General features: G+C 44.3%; 1 protein-coding gene across 1 annotated transcript in view; it reads right to left on the minus strand.

Annotated features, from left to right (window-relative positions):
- Window positions 1-4,030: 4,030 nt before the first annotated feature.
- Window positions 4,031-13,423, minus strand: part of PTGES (prostaglandin E synthase) — a 73,099-nt gene continuing 63,706 nt past the window's right edge. Inside the window, exon 3 of the mRNA XM_088453472.1 lies at window positions 4,031-8,298. Coding sequence (XP_088309598.1) covers window positions 8,049-8,298 — 250 coding nt within the window. The 3' untranslated portion in view covers window positions 4,031-8,048. The remainder of the gene's footprint in view (window positions 8,299-13,423) is intronic.

Genomic DNA, 13,423 nt, shown 5'->3' on the forward strand with positions numbered 1-13,423 from the left:
ATAGTCTTGAACAGCGCACTCTCATATGTCAGCATACAGCTTCTCCCAGTATGTATCAATCGTTTATGCCCAGTTGTCTCTTTATTAGCGCATGTTCGGGGAGTTGCGGCACCGCAGGCAGGGGGCGCTGTTCGGGCCTGTCAATTTTCCTGTTTATTATCATTCTCACTTGTAGCTTCCTCTTCTTTTATCCCCAGCATCTCCTGGCCTCCCCTATCTCTTCCCTGGCCTTCCCCATGAGGCCATGGCCCTTTTAAAAGGTGCACTAACTTATGTTCCTATTTAAAAAATGTGTGAGGGGGGGCAATGCTCTCTCTGGCACAGGGCACCTAAAAGTCTAGTTGCGGCTCTGGTGTTCAGAAAGCAGCACGTGGTCTCAGTGTATTATGGTGCATGTGAGTGCAGGGAAGGGAAGAGGCACCGATGTCGTCTCTGTGTGTTTGAGACAAGTCTGCAGTGTTACTGTATAGTAGAGCAGATAGGTAAAGGAGTGTTGAAGACTTTGGGATGCTGGATTCTCTCTTAACTCCACTTTATACAACAGTTTAAGTTCTGGGTAGAGTTCCTCATTAGAAATGAAAACAACACATTTATCAGGTGCAATTTACTATATCTGAGTAGCAGACATCTTCTGTATTTTATTTCCTTAGCAGAATTACTGCGGACGTCTTCTGAACCAGGCAGACAGAACCAGGAATGGTCATCTACAAGCCGCAAATTATGTGGGCCTGCATTGCTACCTTATGCACCCACGGAAAATGAATCAATTAGACTATTTTGGCAGGTTGGCAGAGGCTTCGTAAAACCCTCAGTGTGGAAACAGTAAAAACGTCACATTTTATAATCAGCTGACACTTAAGAGCTGAATGGCTCAGAGAGACATCAGTAAAGAGGTCAGTAACCTGCAGCTCGCCAGCTCCTGCAGCCGGAGACTAGGGGGTAAATTTACTAAGAATCGGGATTGTCCCGTTTTGCAAAGTGATTCATCTCGGTGTAATTCGCCCGAACTCGGTGGTTTAATCTATTTTTATCACTCAAATTTACCAACAGGCGATTTGAGGCTAAACGAGTTTGCTGATGGTGATGTAGGTCGATTTTTTCATGTGATTTTAAGGCAAGCTCGAGTGAGTTATCTCACCTGAGATTGCAGTGATGTCTTTCTGCACAACTCTCCCTAGCAAGCAGCCTGCACCTAGCAGTGAGATATGTGTAAGCTGCTTGTGTTGTACCAGTAAAAAACGGGTTAATTTTAAAAAAAAATTACGTGAGGTCCCCCCCCCAAAAGACTAACCAGCACAAGACTTGCCAGCCAGTCCTGGTTCTTAAAATTACAGGGAACAAAATGTGTAGGGCTCCACAGTAATTTAAGGACCAGACCAGGCAGCAGGGCCAGACCTGGTTTCAAATATAGGGAGAAAAAAAAATGGCGTGAGGTTCCCCATATATTTAAAACCAGCTGCGTACACCCACGCAGACCCTGGCCTCGTCCCACCCGGAAAACGGGAGCAACGCGCCCACATTTCCGGGAACGCTGCAAGGGAACGTCCCCGCTCCGCCACCCAAACGCTGCAGCCTGTCAATCAGGCTGCGGCTGGGACACACTACGAGCGGGCTCGCAGTTGGAGAGCTGGACATGAGCAGTACATCTGCTGCGCATGCGCAGTCCTCCAAACATCGGAGATGTGCGGTAACCATCGGGTTAGCGTACATCTCTGAATCAGGCCCTAATAGTCAGGTGTGGTATAAAAAATAGATAGTTAAAACATCGACAATGTCTAGATAGACACCAGATGTTAGACATGCAATAGGTCGACAGGGACAAAAGGTCGACACACTAAATGTCCACATTGAAAAAAGGTCGTCAGGGACAAAAAAAAGATGCCCTAATCTTCACCCTAACCCTCCCTCCTGGTGCCTAACTCCAAGCATCAGGGTAGGTGCCTGACCCTAATCATCCCTTCTAATGCCCAACCCTCCGGTAAGTGCCTAACCGTCGGGGTAAGTGCCTAACCCTAACCCTCCGGTAAGTGCCTAACTCTAACCCTAACAAAAACACACACAAAAAATGGGTCAATCATTTTTGTGTTGGCCTTTTGGCCATGTCGACCATTTGCCCCTGTCGACCTATTGACTGTCTAACATCTGGTGTCTATCTGGACACTGTTGACCTTTTAACTGTCTATCTATAGTCCGGAACCCAATAACATCTGGAGAGAAACAGGTGTTCCTAAGCCCGATTTACACTGTATTTCCATGTGCAGGGCTGTTGTCCTAGGCAGCACCTCCATCCTGTCAGAGTTGCATCCTTTTCCCTTTGTACCGGAACTATGGTACTGGGTTATTAGATAATGCTCACAATCCCAATATAACACTTACATGGAGGAAAGACTTGTAAGAAGCTACTGGCTGCTTGTCCTTCATGTATGCTACCAGTACTCCATGAAAGGGCAATAAAATCACATTTGGTCACTCATTCAGACTTTTAGGCACCCGCAATCATTAGCGCCCTAAGCAACTGCCTGTGCTTGCCTAATGGTAACGCTGGTCCTGTCCATGTTACATTACCTTTGACAGTGTGAATATAAAAAGTATCATCCTTATGTGGCCTATACATCTAGCCAACAGGTTCTCAAACTCGGTCCCCAGGACTCCAAACAGTGCATGTTTTCCATGTCTCCTCACAGATTCACAAATGAAATAATTAGCTCTACCTGTGGATCTTTTAAAATGTGTCAGTGAGTAATGACTACACCTGTGCACCTCCTGGGTGACCTGGAAAATGTGTACTGTTTGGGGTCCTGAGGACAGAGTTTGAGAACCACTGATCTAGCCTATAGCGCAGCAATTTCCTGTACTGCCGGGGTCGGGAGAACTGAGAAATCCAGCATGTTGGACAATCTCGATTCCATGTTTGGGGCATCAACAGAATGTGACATCGTGTCATAGATGTATGACTGAATAAGTCTTATATACTTCTCAACATCTATAAAGAAAACTGAACATGTTTTTGGCGATTTTATGTGCCGTTTGGAATTCTTGAGATTACTAAAGGCTGAGCCGCACATAAAATAGCTTGGTTGGAAACGACCATCTCAAATTTTTGTAAATGACAATTACACAAGACATGCGGCTTATTAAGCTGCAGTTATCTAGTTCTGAGCGAGTCTCTGAGACGTGTACCAACATACAATTGAAAGTAAAACTAGTGATGTGTGAAACCTTCAAGCCTGTTCATTCTGCATTTGGCCATGAAATTAGTGCACTGTGGTCTTCAGTGTTCAACGTCCTACCCCATCCACATCACAGGGCAGAATGAACTGACCATCATCATCCCAGTATTATTCATAGTCATAAATGAAATGCAAATTTGATAAGTTAGAGTGTGGAGTAGCGAAGGAAAAGTGGGACAAAAAGATCTGCCACCAAAAATTCTATGTATATGTAATTTTGGCACAATTTTACTTGTTTCGTGCATTTCACCATCCTCAAACATTTCATTAAACATTTATTTTAGCAGTCTTTGAGTATTATTATGGCAGTGTAGTCTTACTACTTAATTGTGCTTTAAATTGCAATATCTCTGGTGAAATCTGAACCAAAATTTGTAATGACTCAATCTGGCGTTAGGTAATTATTTTGCCAATCTGCAGAAATTGCAGCCCGGCAAAACTATTTTGTGGAAATGCAAAATGAATTTTCTTTCTTGCAAGGAAAATACAGTCTGCATCATACAGTGTACGACATACACAAATACTGGCTAGCTCTATTTTGAAACTGTATTTTAGAATTGGGCTAAGTTGCACCCATCTACCTTTTTTCTCACCTCACCCTGCAGTGCAAATAATAGTGTTCCCCATGCCCAATTTTTGCTATTAACCAGATATGCTCCGATTTATTTCCATCTAGATCAGTGGTTCCCAAACTGTGCGCCGTAGCACCCTGGGGTGCCTCGGGCCACTTGCAGGGGTGCCTCAAGTTGGTGGTCTAGCACCAAATAAAATTATTTATGGTTAATGTAATGTAAATATGTGGACAAACAGAAGCTCAAACATGTTCACCACCACATAACTGACCCTAAGGATGACAGGTCAGCACAATTTACTTCACTTTACTAAATTTTTTTCAGAATTTCTCAATAACAAACTTTTGACTTAGGGGTGCCGTGAAAACAATTGCTGACAATCTAGGGTGCAGTGATTCAAAAAAGTTTGGGAACCACTGATCTACATGTATAAAAGCTGTTATTACACTATTATCCACATGGAGGCGATACTCTCAAGCTGAAAGAATAGTACTTTGGTTACAATTGGATGCATATTTTATATGACCATAAAATACAATACAAATAGAAAACAATAATATATTTTTAAAACAAACATTAAAACAATTCATACATGCATTACAATTCCTACAATAAGCTATGCTTCCATCTTTCCTATATCAGATGCACAGTAATGCTAATTATTATTATTACCAGGCAAACATATGTTTGTGAAACTTTTGCCATATGTTGGCACTTTAGGAAAACGGTGCACAAGAAAAAGATGGCATCACCCATCGCAGCAAGAAATCTGACTCTGTAATTGTCTAGACCAGTGATTCCTAACTCCAGTCCTCAGGGACTTCTAACAGTGCATGTTTCACAGATCGCCTCAGAATCACAAGTAATATATTTAGCTCCACCTGTGGATCTTTTAAAATTTGTCAGCCAGTAATGAATACAGTACACCTGGTCTCCAACTAGGAGATCTGGAAAACATGCACTGTTAAAGGTTCCTGAGGAACACTGGTCCAAAACAGTTAAAAAAAAATGAAAGCAAATACTCCTTCAGCTTTCTTTTCTTGTGCAACAATTTTATTGTAAATCAGTCTATGAAGATATTTCTCACATCCTGTAATTGTGTCATAATACTAGGCTGTAACCTGGTAATCTCGGCTGCATTAAGAGCGCCATAAAAGCAGTCATTTCCCACGCTCGTTCATGTAGCATCAAAAAAGTTCTACACCAAAATGCTCATAGGCAACATACACAAGAACCTTATCTGAACGCAATGGTGTACGGATTTCCTCACAGGTGCACTGGTGCAATAATTAGTGTCTCAACAACCTAATATTTCTGCTATTCCCCGTAAGGTAGCCTAGCAAAGGCAAATATTCTGGAGGGGCTTCACGAATAGGGAGAGGCTCGATCTCTAGAGAGAACACCTATTTGTGTCAGATATAGGTCCTTCCTTTCTTTCAATTAAAGATAGAGGGGGTCATTCAGACCCACTCGCAAGCGGCAGTACGCTCGCAAGTGGGTCGATGTTCCCCACTGCGCATGCGCATGACGGAGGGAGCTCCATCGTGTGCATGCGCGAGACCCGGACTGCGACAGCCAAGCTGTCGCTCCGGGTCTCGCACCAAAGGGGGCGTGCTGTCGATGGTGACTGACAGCACGCCCCCTTTGGTGGGCGTGCCGGGGGCGTGCCTGCCAGATGGAGGCGTTCCCATGGGAATGCCTACCGTCTGAGGCCGGCCCCACTGACATCACTAGTGATGTCAGTGGGAGTGATTTTGGCTCTGATAGAGCCAAAATCACTCCAGGGCTTGTGGCAGGGAGACCCTACCGCAGGGTCTCCGTCGCAAGTCCGATGGTCGCGATGGTCAAGACCATCGCAACCATCTTTTTGGACGCTCGTATATGCTGTGGGTGGTCACCCACAGCTATACGAGCGTCCAGGAGGACGCGCCATTTTAATGGAGGAGGGCCCTGATTCAGAGCGAGCGCTCTGGTCAGAGCATCCGGCTCTGAATCAGGCCCAGAGTCCATAATCCAGAGGCCCCTCCCAAACATTTGAAAGGCAGACAGGGCTATGCATTATAGCAATAGGCTGCACAGTTCCTGCACTGCACGGAGGAGGTGGTGTAACATGTGGTCTTTAAGTTAAGCCATAAAGCACAGCCACTAACCATCCGCGGCCGCTGCTCCAGTCCCTGCTGCTCAACTACACCCCAGCCATAATCTATTACTATAACAGAGACATAAATGAAGAACAGTGTACCTATTACACCAGAGCAATTACGTATTTAAAGCGCTGCATTGAAACGCGTGGCCCGCTGGGGTAATATTTTTTGGCTTCCAACCTCCAGACAAAAAGTGTTTCTCATGTTCGCTTGTTATAGGGTACTTTCATGTTTGGTTTCCACTCATGGCTCATCACCGAATGCTTGTTGTTAAGAGAAAAGGTTACAAGCTCCCTTTTGTATTTAGTGTTTATCCTGTGTAGAAGCCTGGACTGCTTATACAGAAATGCTCCCTGTATTGTAGATTGATATGTAATATAGGGCCTGATTCAGAGCCAGACGCAATTAGCGCTCGCTCGTCCTGAAAATAGGGGTGGCTATTCAAATGAACCGTTCGCTGTTTGCGGTCTGTTCACGCCTCTAGGTCTGAACGAGCGTACAAAACTTGCGGTCGTTTTTTGGGAAACTACGCCCCCTGGCCGCTCACATCCTACGTCATGTCCGCTATTTATTAGATTAATCGAGTACATCGAACAGGGTATGAACTGCTCGCTATTCTTGTGGTTGGTTTTTGCTACCACAAGTTTGCGAGCAGTTCTGGCTTAAAAAAAAACCAGTGACGTGGTCAATGACGCTGCTGTTTTAAATATGCACACCCATAAAACGCCCGTTTTGACCTTTAAGCATGCCTGCGATCGGATCTCCACTCCCCGTTTTCAAGCACCTTCCCCTGTTACCACCCACATACGCCTCATTCTGTCACTCAAATTAGCAGGCATTCGCTAATTTGCGAGCACATGAATTTCGGCCGCACTGACTGGTTCGCGCATGCGTATAATGATCCGTACGCATGCGCAGTAGGGCAAACATCGCTCGGAGCGAACAAGCTACCGCTTACGAGTGGCTCTGAATCAGGCCCATAGTCTTTGTTCATTTCATACTTGCTGGGTACACAATGACTGATATATCGGCCAGTCCATTGTACGGTCGATATATCCATAGAACAATGTCGGGTGTGTACAACGTCGTTCAAAGACACATCAGATCGGCCATGCAGCACAGCAGATGGACTTTTGTCCAGGAATAATGATATTTGTCCATGAAAGATGACATTTTGCCTCGTTCTGAGACCCGATATTTGGCGGGAAATCTCCGAACCTGGCGGGAAAATCAGAACTAATTCCGAGCCTGCACATCCCTAGTCTTAACAGTTGACTCCACTTAAAAATGATTTTGCCTAATAAAAAGGATTATGTTGGGTTGTACAGCTTGCTGCAATAACTCCTTAGGGGCCTATTTATCATAAATACTTGTGGCATATTCACGCAAATATTAGGTATCCCCCAGATGTACTATGGACGGATCTCAGATATCTGTCCCTGCATTTCCGATAGCAGCCACAGCCCCCATAGGTTTCAATGAGGGTTGCAAAGCTGTCAGATTCATGAAGTCACATTCCGGAGTTTGGCCCCCTTAGCTAATGCCATATGAATGCCTCTGGAACCCTCCCCTGCAGTGGGTGCCGCACATGGGTGGTCAGTATTCAGCGCATGCACAGGAGGTCCCAATAGAGGAGTACAGAGCCTGCTCATGTGGTCACTTCACTCCAAGCAATTGCAGGGATGGGTTCCTTCCTGAGCACCTGTCCCTGCATGTGCTATTTCATACATCCCGGCGGTATAATCACCTCCTGCAATGCAATTTTGGGCACTAATATCACACTGAGCATGTGATTATTGATAAATGGGCCCCTTTGTTCTTAAATGGGTCTTCTGCATGAATTGTTTGTTGAAAACACAGACACCCCGTTATTACCATAGGACAGATAGGTTGTGTATAACTAATCTTACTTGTGATATCTGTAACAATGGAAAGAAATTGTGGATTATGCATGCTGCATTTATACTTGATCCCACAGGCAGTTTTCCATTTATGTAAATGACCTTTATAGTCTGTACAGACACTGCCTGTGCCTGAGCCACTGCAAAGTAATGATGACCGTTAGAGTGGCCTTATAGCAAAGGGGACTGCTGCACTTGTGTTCACCAGTAGGAGGCGACAGAGAAGAGAATTTGCAGGGCTATAGAGAAGCAGGGTAGCTGAGCGATGCTGTAGGACACAGAACGGGTTGGGGCTTTCAGGGGTATCACATAGGCTGCTGTGTGAATCAAGCGACCTAGGAAAAAGATGAGAAAATGAATCCTGGCGATGCTGGGGTTGGGGTCCAGTAAGGAGTAGATGGCACCAAGGAACAGGAATGGGTAGATGTTCTCCATGTCATTGCGATGAGCTCTAAGAAAGAAAAATATATACAGTAGGTCGGTTACTTTATCAGCTGATGAAATGTAACACATTCAACAAGATTTGTATGAGCACATTGGTAACAACGATAATTGAAAATAAGAGTAAAAACTAAATAATAATTATATATATATATATATATATATTGTGATAGGATCACTGGTAAAGTGGTCTGTGGCAGGTACATTTGTCCCAGATTCCTGTCTTTTGTGTTTTAAACCCCCAGGAGAAAAAGTCTGCAGTGTAGCAGGCTTGAGTTTTGGCTTTTTGAAAAGCTTGTTTGGGACCTGGGGGTTGTGGGTGAGAGGAGAGGGAGGGCTCCACCCACGGCCACTCCAGGTTTTGGTTCTCGCAGCCTGGTAACAGAGTGGCCAATATAAGCCTAGTGTGTTTAGGGCTGAGTGTCTCACCTGGGAGAGCAGGCAGGGAGTTTGCTCAGAGACACTGGAAAAACCTATTTGTGAGTACTGTGCTATGCTTTGTTGCTGGCGAGGGCATTAGGCCCTGCCAGGTTCTGGTAGTGAGGGAACTACCTGTGAAGTTAGTGCCCCGACAGGGCTAGGATTTATGTTTATGTTTTCTTTATGTTATTTCTGACATTGTACAATAAAGACTGGCGCCGACCAGCTTGTACTCGAATCCAGTCTGGTGTGCTGCTTCCCTGCTGCTGTGTGTGTGTGTGTGTAAGGAAGGAGTCCTCTACCCAGGAGAGGGACCCCCTAACCTAACTGTGTCACAATATTATTTAACTTCTACATGCGGATAGGTCCTTTATTTTAACATGTGATTGATGATCACATACCCTTTAAAGGTGTAACGAAAATTCACTTATGTCCCCCTCAGTCACGTTTTGTCCTGCTCAAAATTGCTTCCCAGACACCAATCACAGGAGGAGGAGATCCAGTGGTGGAAGTGCTGAGCATTCTGTACTATGAAGGGAGGGCGTGTAAACAAACCTTAATGCGATTGGATGAAGGTTCTGCTGGGTTAGTTTCACACTTTAGTCAAGGTAGGTTTGAATTACCCTTTCAGATTGGTCTTTTGTGAGTGAATAGCTGTGATTCTCCCCTCCCTGGTGTCAACCGCTGGAAACAAGCTACAGTATGACAGACTTTCTGTGTGGGCACTACTGAATATAAGCATCATCAATGGTACATTGCTGTACCTCCACTACCAGCATCACCGGTGGATTGTAAAGATTCAATTATAGATTGTGATAAATAAGAAATGTTTTTTTCTCAACTACAATCAGTATTCATTTTGGGAAAAAAATATTGATCTAAAAATAAGACAGTTAAAAATAAATGTGGATTATATAAATACAAGTAAGGTGGAAAATTACTGAAACATTGTTAAAAACATGATACATTCAAGTGATACCTGAAATTTATGGATATCTTCCAAAAACAGGTGTTTTGGGGGATATCCAGAAAATTTCTTTTTCATAAGTTGTCCCCTTTATAAGAATAAAATTGACAGCTGCGGCAGTTTTCAACAATATTATTTATTTACCAGTTATTTATATAGCGCACACATATTCCGCAGCGCTTTACAGAGAATATTTGGCCACTCACATCAGTCCCTACCCCAGTGGAGCTTACAATCTATATTCCCTATCACATGTGCACACATATACACACTAAGGTTAATTTGTGTTGGGAGCCAATTAACCTACCAGTATATTTTTTTGGAGTGTGGGAGGAAACCGGAGTACCCGAAGGAAACCCACGCAAGCACAGGGAGAATATACAAACTCCACACAGGTAGTGCTGTGGTGGGACTCGAACCCATGACCTCAGTGCTGTGAGGCAGCAATGCTAACCATTACACTGTATTATATTATTATCGGTCAAATCACTCTCTTTTATAAACACCTGGAGATTTCAAGAAGAACCTTGACTGACAGCAGGTTCTCAAGAGGCTCTACAGCAGCTGAGGCTTTTCATCCTGTCTCGTCTTCCATTCTCCCATCTAGCCTTAGGCTTAACCGCTGAGCCAAGAAACATCCCAGGAAAGGAAAAACCATCTTTTAAATAGACACTTCTCCCTACATAGTAATTAACTCAAGATTTCATACAAGATGTGTCCAGTCTCCACTTTCTCTGACGAAGACTCAGACCGACAAGGGAGACATTATATAAACAGAATTGTACAAACATTAGCTGGGGAGTTCCCTTTTCAAAGCACAAGCTATGTAAACACAAATCTCATCTGTGTATATACAGAATATATATATGGACTAATCTGCGGTTTGTGTGGTATCTGCATAACCAAGGTCAAAATCTCCAATTATACAGAATTCACAGTATACACCAAGGACCCATTCAGAGCCGCTCGCAAAATGCGAGCGCTCGCTCTGAAACGGGGGCGGCCGCTTCTCTGTAAAGCGCCGGCCTCCTGTCCGCTTGCTAAGCTGTGGGTGACCACCCACAACTTTAGCGAGCGGCCAGGTTGATGGTCGCGATGGTCAAGACCATCGCGACCATCGGGGCTTGCGACGAGACCCTTGTGGTAGGGTCTCGTCTGCCGCAAGCCCCAGTGAGCTTTCGGCTCTAATAGAGCCGGAAGCTCACCACTGACATCACGAGTGATATCAGTGGGGTCGCCCCCAAACGGCAGGCGTTCCTTCGGGAATGCCTCCGTTTGTGTAGCCAACCCCCCACCCCGCCTACAAAACGGTGCAAGCTGTCGATCACCATTGACAGCCGCCCCTTGTGTAGTGAGCCCCGGAGCGAGAGAATTTCTCCCTCACTCCAGGGATTGCGCACGCGCAGGGCGGCCGCTGCGCGTGCGCAGGGCCTCAACATCGGCCCGCTTGCGAGCGGGTCTGAATGAGGCCCCAAGTCTGAGGATAGGTTCAAATATTAGCTTCTATTCAAAACTGCTAAATTTGGCGTCATTTGAAATAGCCGATGAGGAAAAGCAGATTAATATGAATATATGATATATATCAGCCCTTGTATATCCATGTGAGCTGCAGCCTCCGGAAGGTGAATACTGCATCATAACCTCAAAATGCAGATTAATAAGTTACCATGAAAACTGGTCAGCACTAGTCCGTTCATTGTATATTACTGTGTCAAAGGTGTGTTATGTGTTTGAAGTCAGTCCCGCGACCTCTACAGGTGCGCTCCTTTATTACAAGGTCTGTACATACATGGCTAACCAAAACTCATACCCTAAAATCTTGGTGTTTTAGGGGTCCGTTCATCATTCGCTAATGACCTGATAAGGTAATTGGCCATTTATAATCAGGGGTGCAATAGGACCACCTGATATTCTGAGTTTGCCTGCGAGGACAAACGACATCTTCGGATGTTCTTGGTGCCCTGCTCCTTCCTAAGGGAAGGTTTCCGAGTATGTGAAGAGGGATCCGAGCAGATCCCCTCGCCGCCCCCTCACTGACTCCAGGGCGGCTTTGCACATGCGTGACTTCAGGTCAGACATGTGCAGAAGCCGGTGACGGGGACAGGTAAGTAACACTGCTACAGAAGTAGTAGTGTTACTAATCACAGGGACAGTTGCTTTTTGAAGCAGCTATACCGGCACCTGGAGCAACGCTTAATTGTTCCGGTAATAAGTATCCCCCGCGCCGAGGTGGATACCCCTTACATCCTATACAGATATAGGTTGGGCCGGATTCAATTAGCTGCGATAAAATGAAAACGTAGCGCCGGAGAAGTTTTTGCTCTAGTCGCCAGATGTTTGCACGTCTTTTGGCAATGCGCGCTCCTGTTTTTCGCCCTATCCTATTACAAAAGACATGAAATGGCATATGTGAGAAACCAGCGAAAAAGTACAGCAAAAAAATAAAAACCTAATGGACATAGGTAATCAATATAGAAGTGTATTAATAGTCCTAATCAAAGGATTCTGGGTTCTTAAAAATGGCTGTAATATGTATATTTACATAAGTGCTGAAAAATGATAAAAAGCAATATTTTGTGGAGAACATAATTGCTGTAGTTAATTTGGGAGTGCATTAAAACTTACTTACCGACCTTTAGTCCCTTCTCAATCACCTTTAGCGGTGATTGAAAATCTACCAACGCGATTAATCTATAAAACTTTGCTGGGGAGGCTGAGCAATGCTAAACTCCCTTGGGAATACTGGCTGGCACTGGTAAGTGGACTTAGGGGCGTAGACAGAAATTTGTGGGCCACATAGCAACATTTTGAAAGGGCCCCTGTCTTAGTGCTTCTAGAGAGACACCTCCGCACAGCGGTTGTTATTTTTATGCCCCATAATAGTGCCCTAGTTCATTTACTGAACCATAGTAGTGCCCTAGTTAATGTTATGACCCATAGTAATGCCCTAGTTCATTTACTGAACCATAGTAGTGCCCTAATTGATGTTATGCCCCATAATAGTGCCCTAGTTCATTTACTGAACCATAGTAGTGCCCTAGTTAATGTTATGACCCATAGTAATGCCCTAGTTTATTTTCTGAACCATAGTAGTGCCCTAATTGATGTAGTGACCCATAGTAGTGCCCTAATTCATTTACTGAACCATAGTAGTGCCCTAATAGATGTTATGCCCCATAGTAATGCCCTAGTTAATGTTATGACCCATAGTAATGCCCTAGTTTATTTTCTGAACCATAGTAGTGCCCTAATTGATGTAGTGACCCATAGTAGTGCCCTAATTCATTTACTGAACCATAGTAGTGCCCTAATAGATGTTATGCCCCATAGTAATGCCCTAGTTCATTTTATGACCCATAGTAATGCCCTAGTTTATTTTCTGAACCATAGTAGTGCCCTAATTGATGTAGTGACCCATAGTAGTGCCCTAATTCATTTACTGAACCATAGTAGTGCCCTAATAGATGTTATGCCCCATAGTAATGCCCTAGTTCATTTTATGAACAATAGTAGTGCCATAATTGATGTTATGCCCCATAATAGTGCCCTAGTTCATTTACTGAACCATAGTAGTGCCCTAATTGATGTTATGCCCCATAGTCACGCCCTAGTTTATTTTATGAACCATAGTAGTGCCCTAGTTGATGTAATGACCCATAGTAATGCCCTAGTTCATTTACTGAACCATAGTAGTGCCATAATTGAAGTTATGACCCATAGTAATGCCCTAGTTTATTTTATGAACGAT

The sequence above is a fragment of the Taudactylus pleione genome, unplaced genomic scaffold (genome assembly GCF_031769625.1).
Source record: "Taudactylus pleione unplaced genomic scaffold, aTauple2 ptg000579l, whole genome shotgun sequence".
Classification (NCBI taxonomy): Eukaryota; Metazoa; Chordata; class Amphibia; order Anura; family Myobatrachidae; genus Taudactylus; species Taudactylus pleione.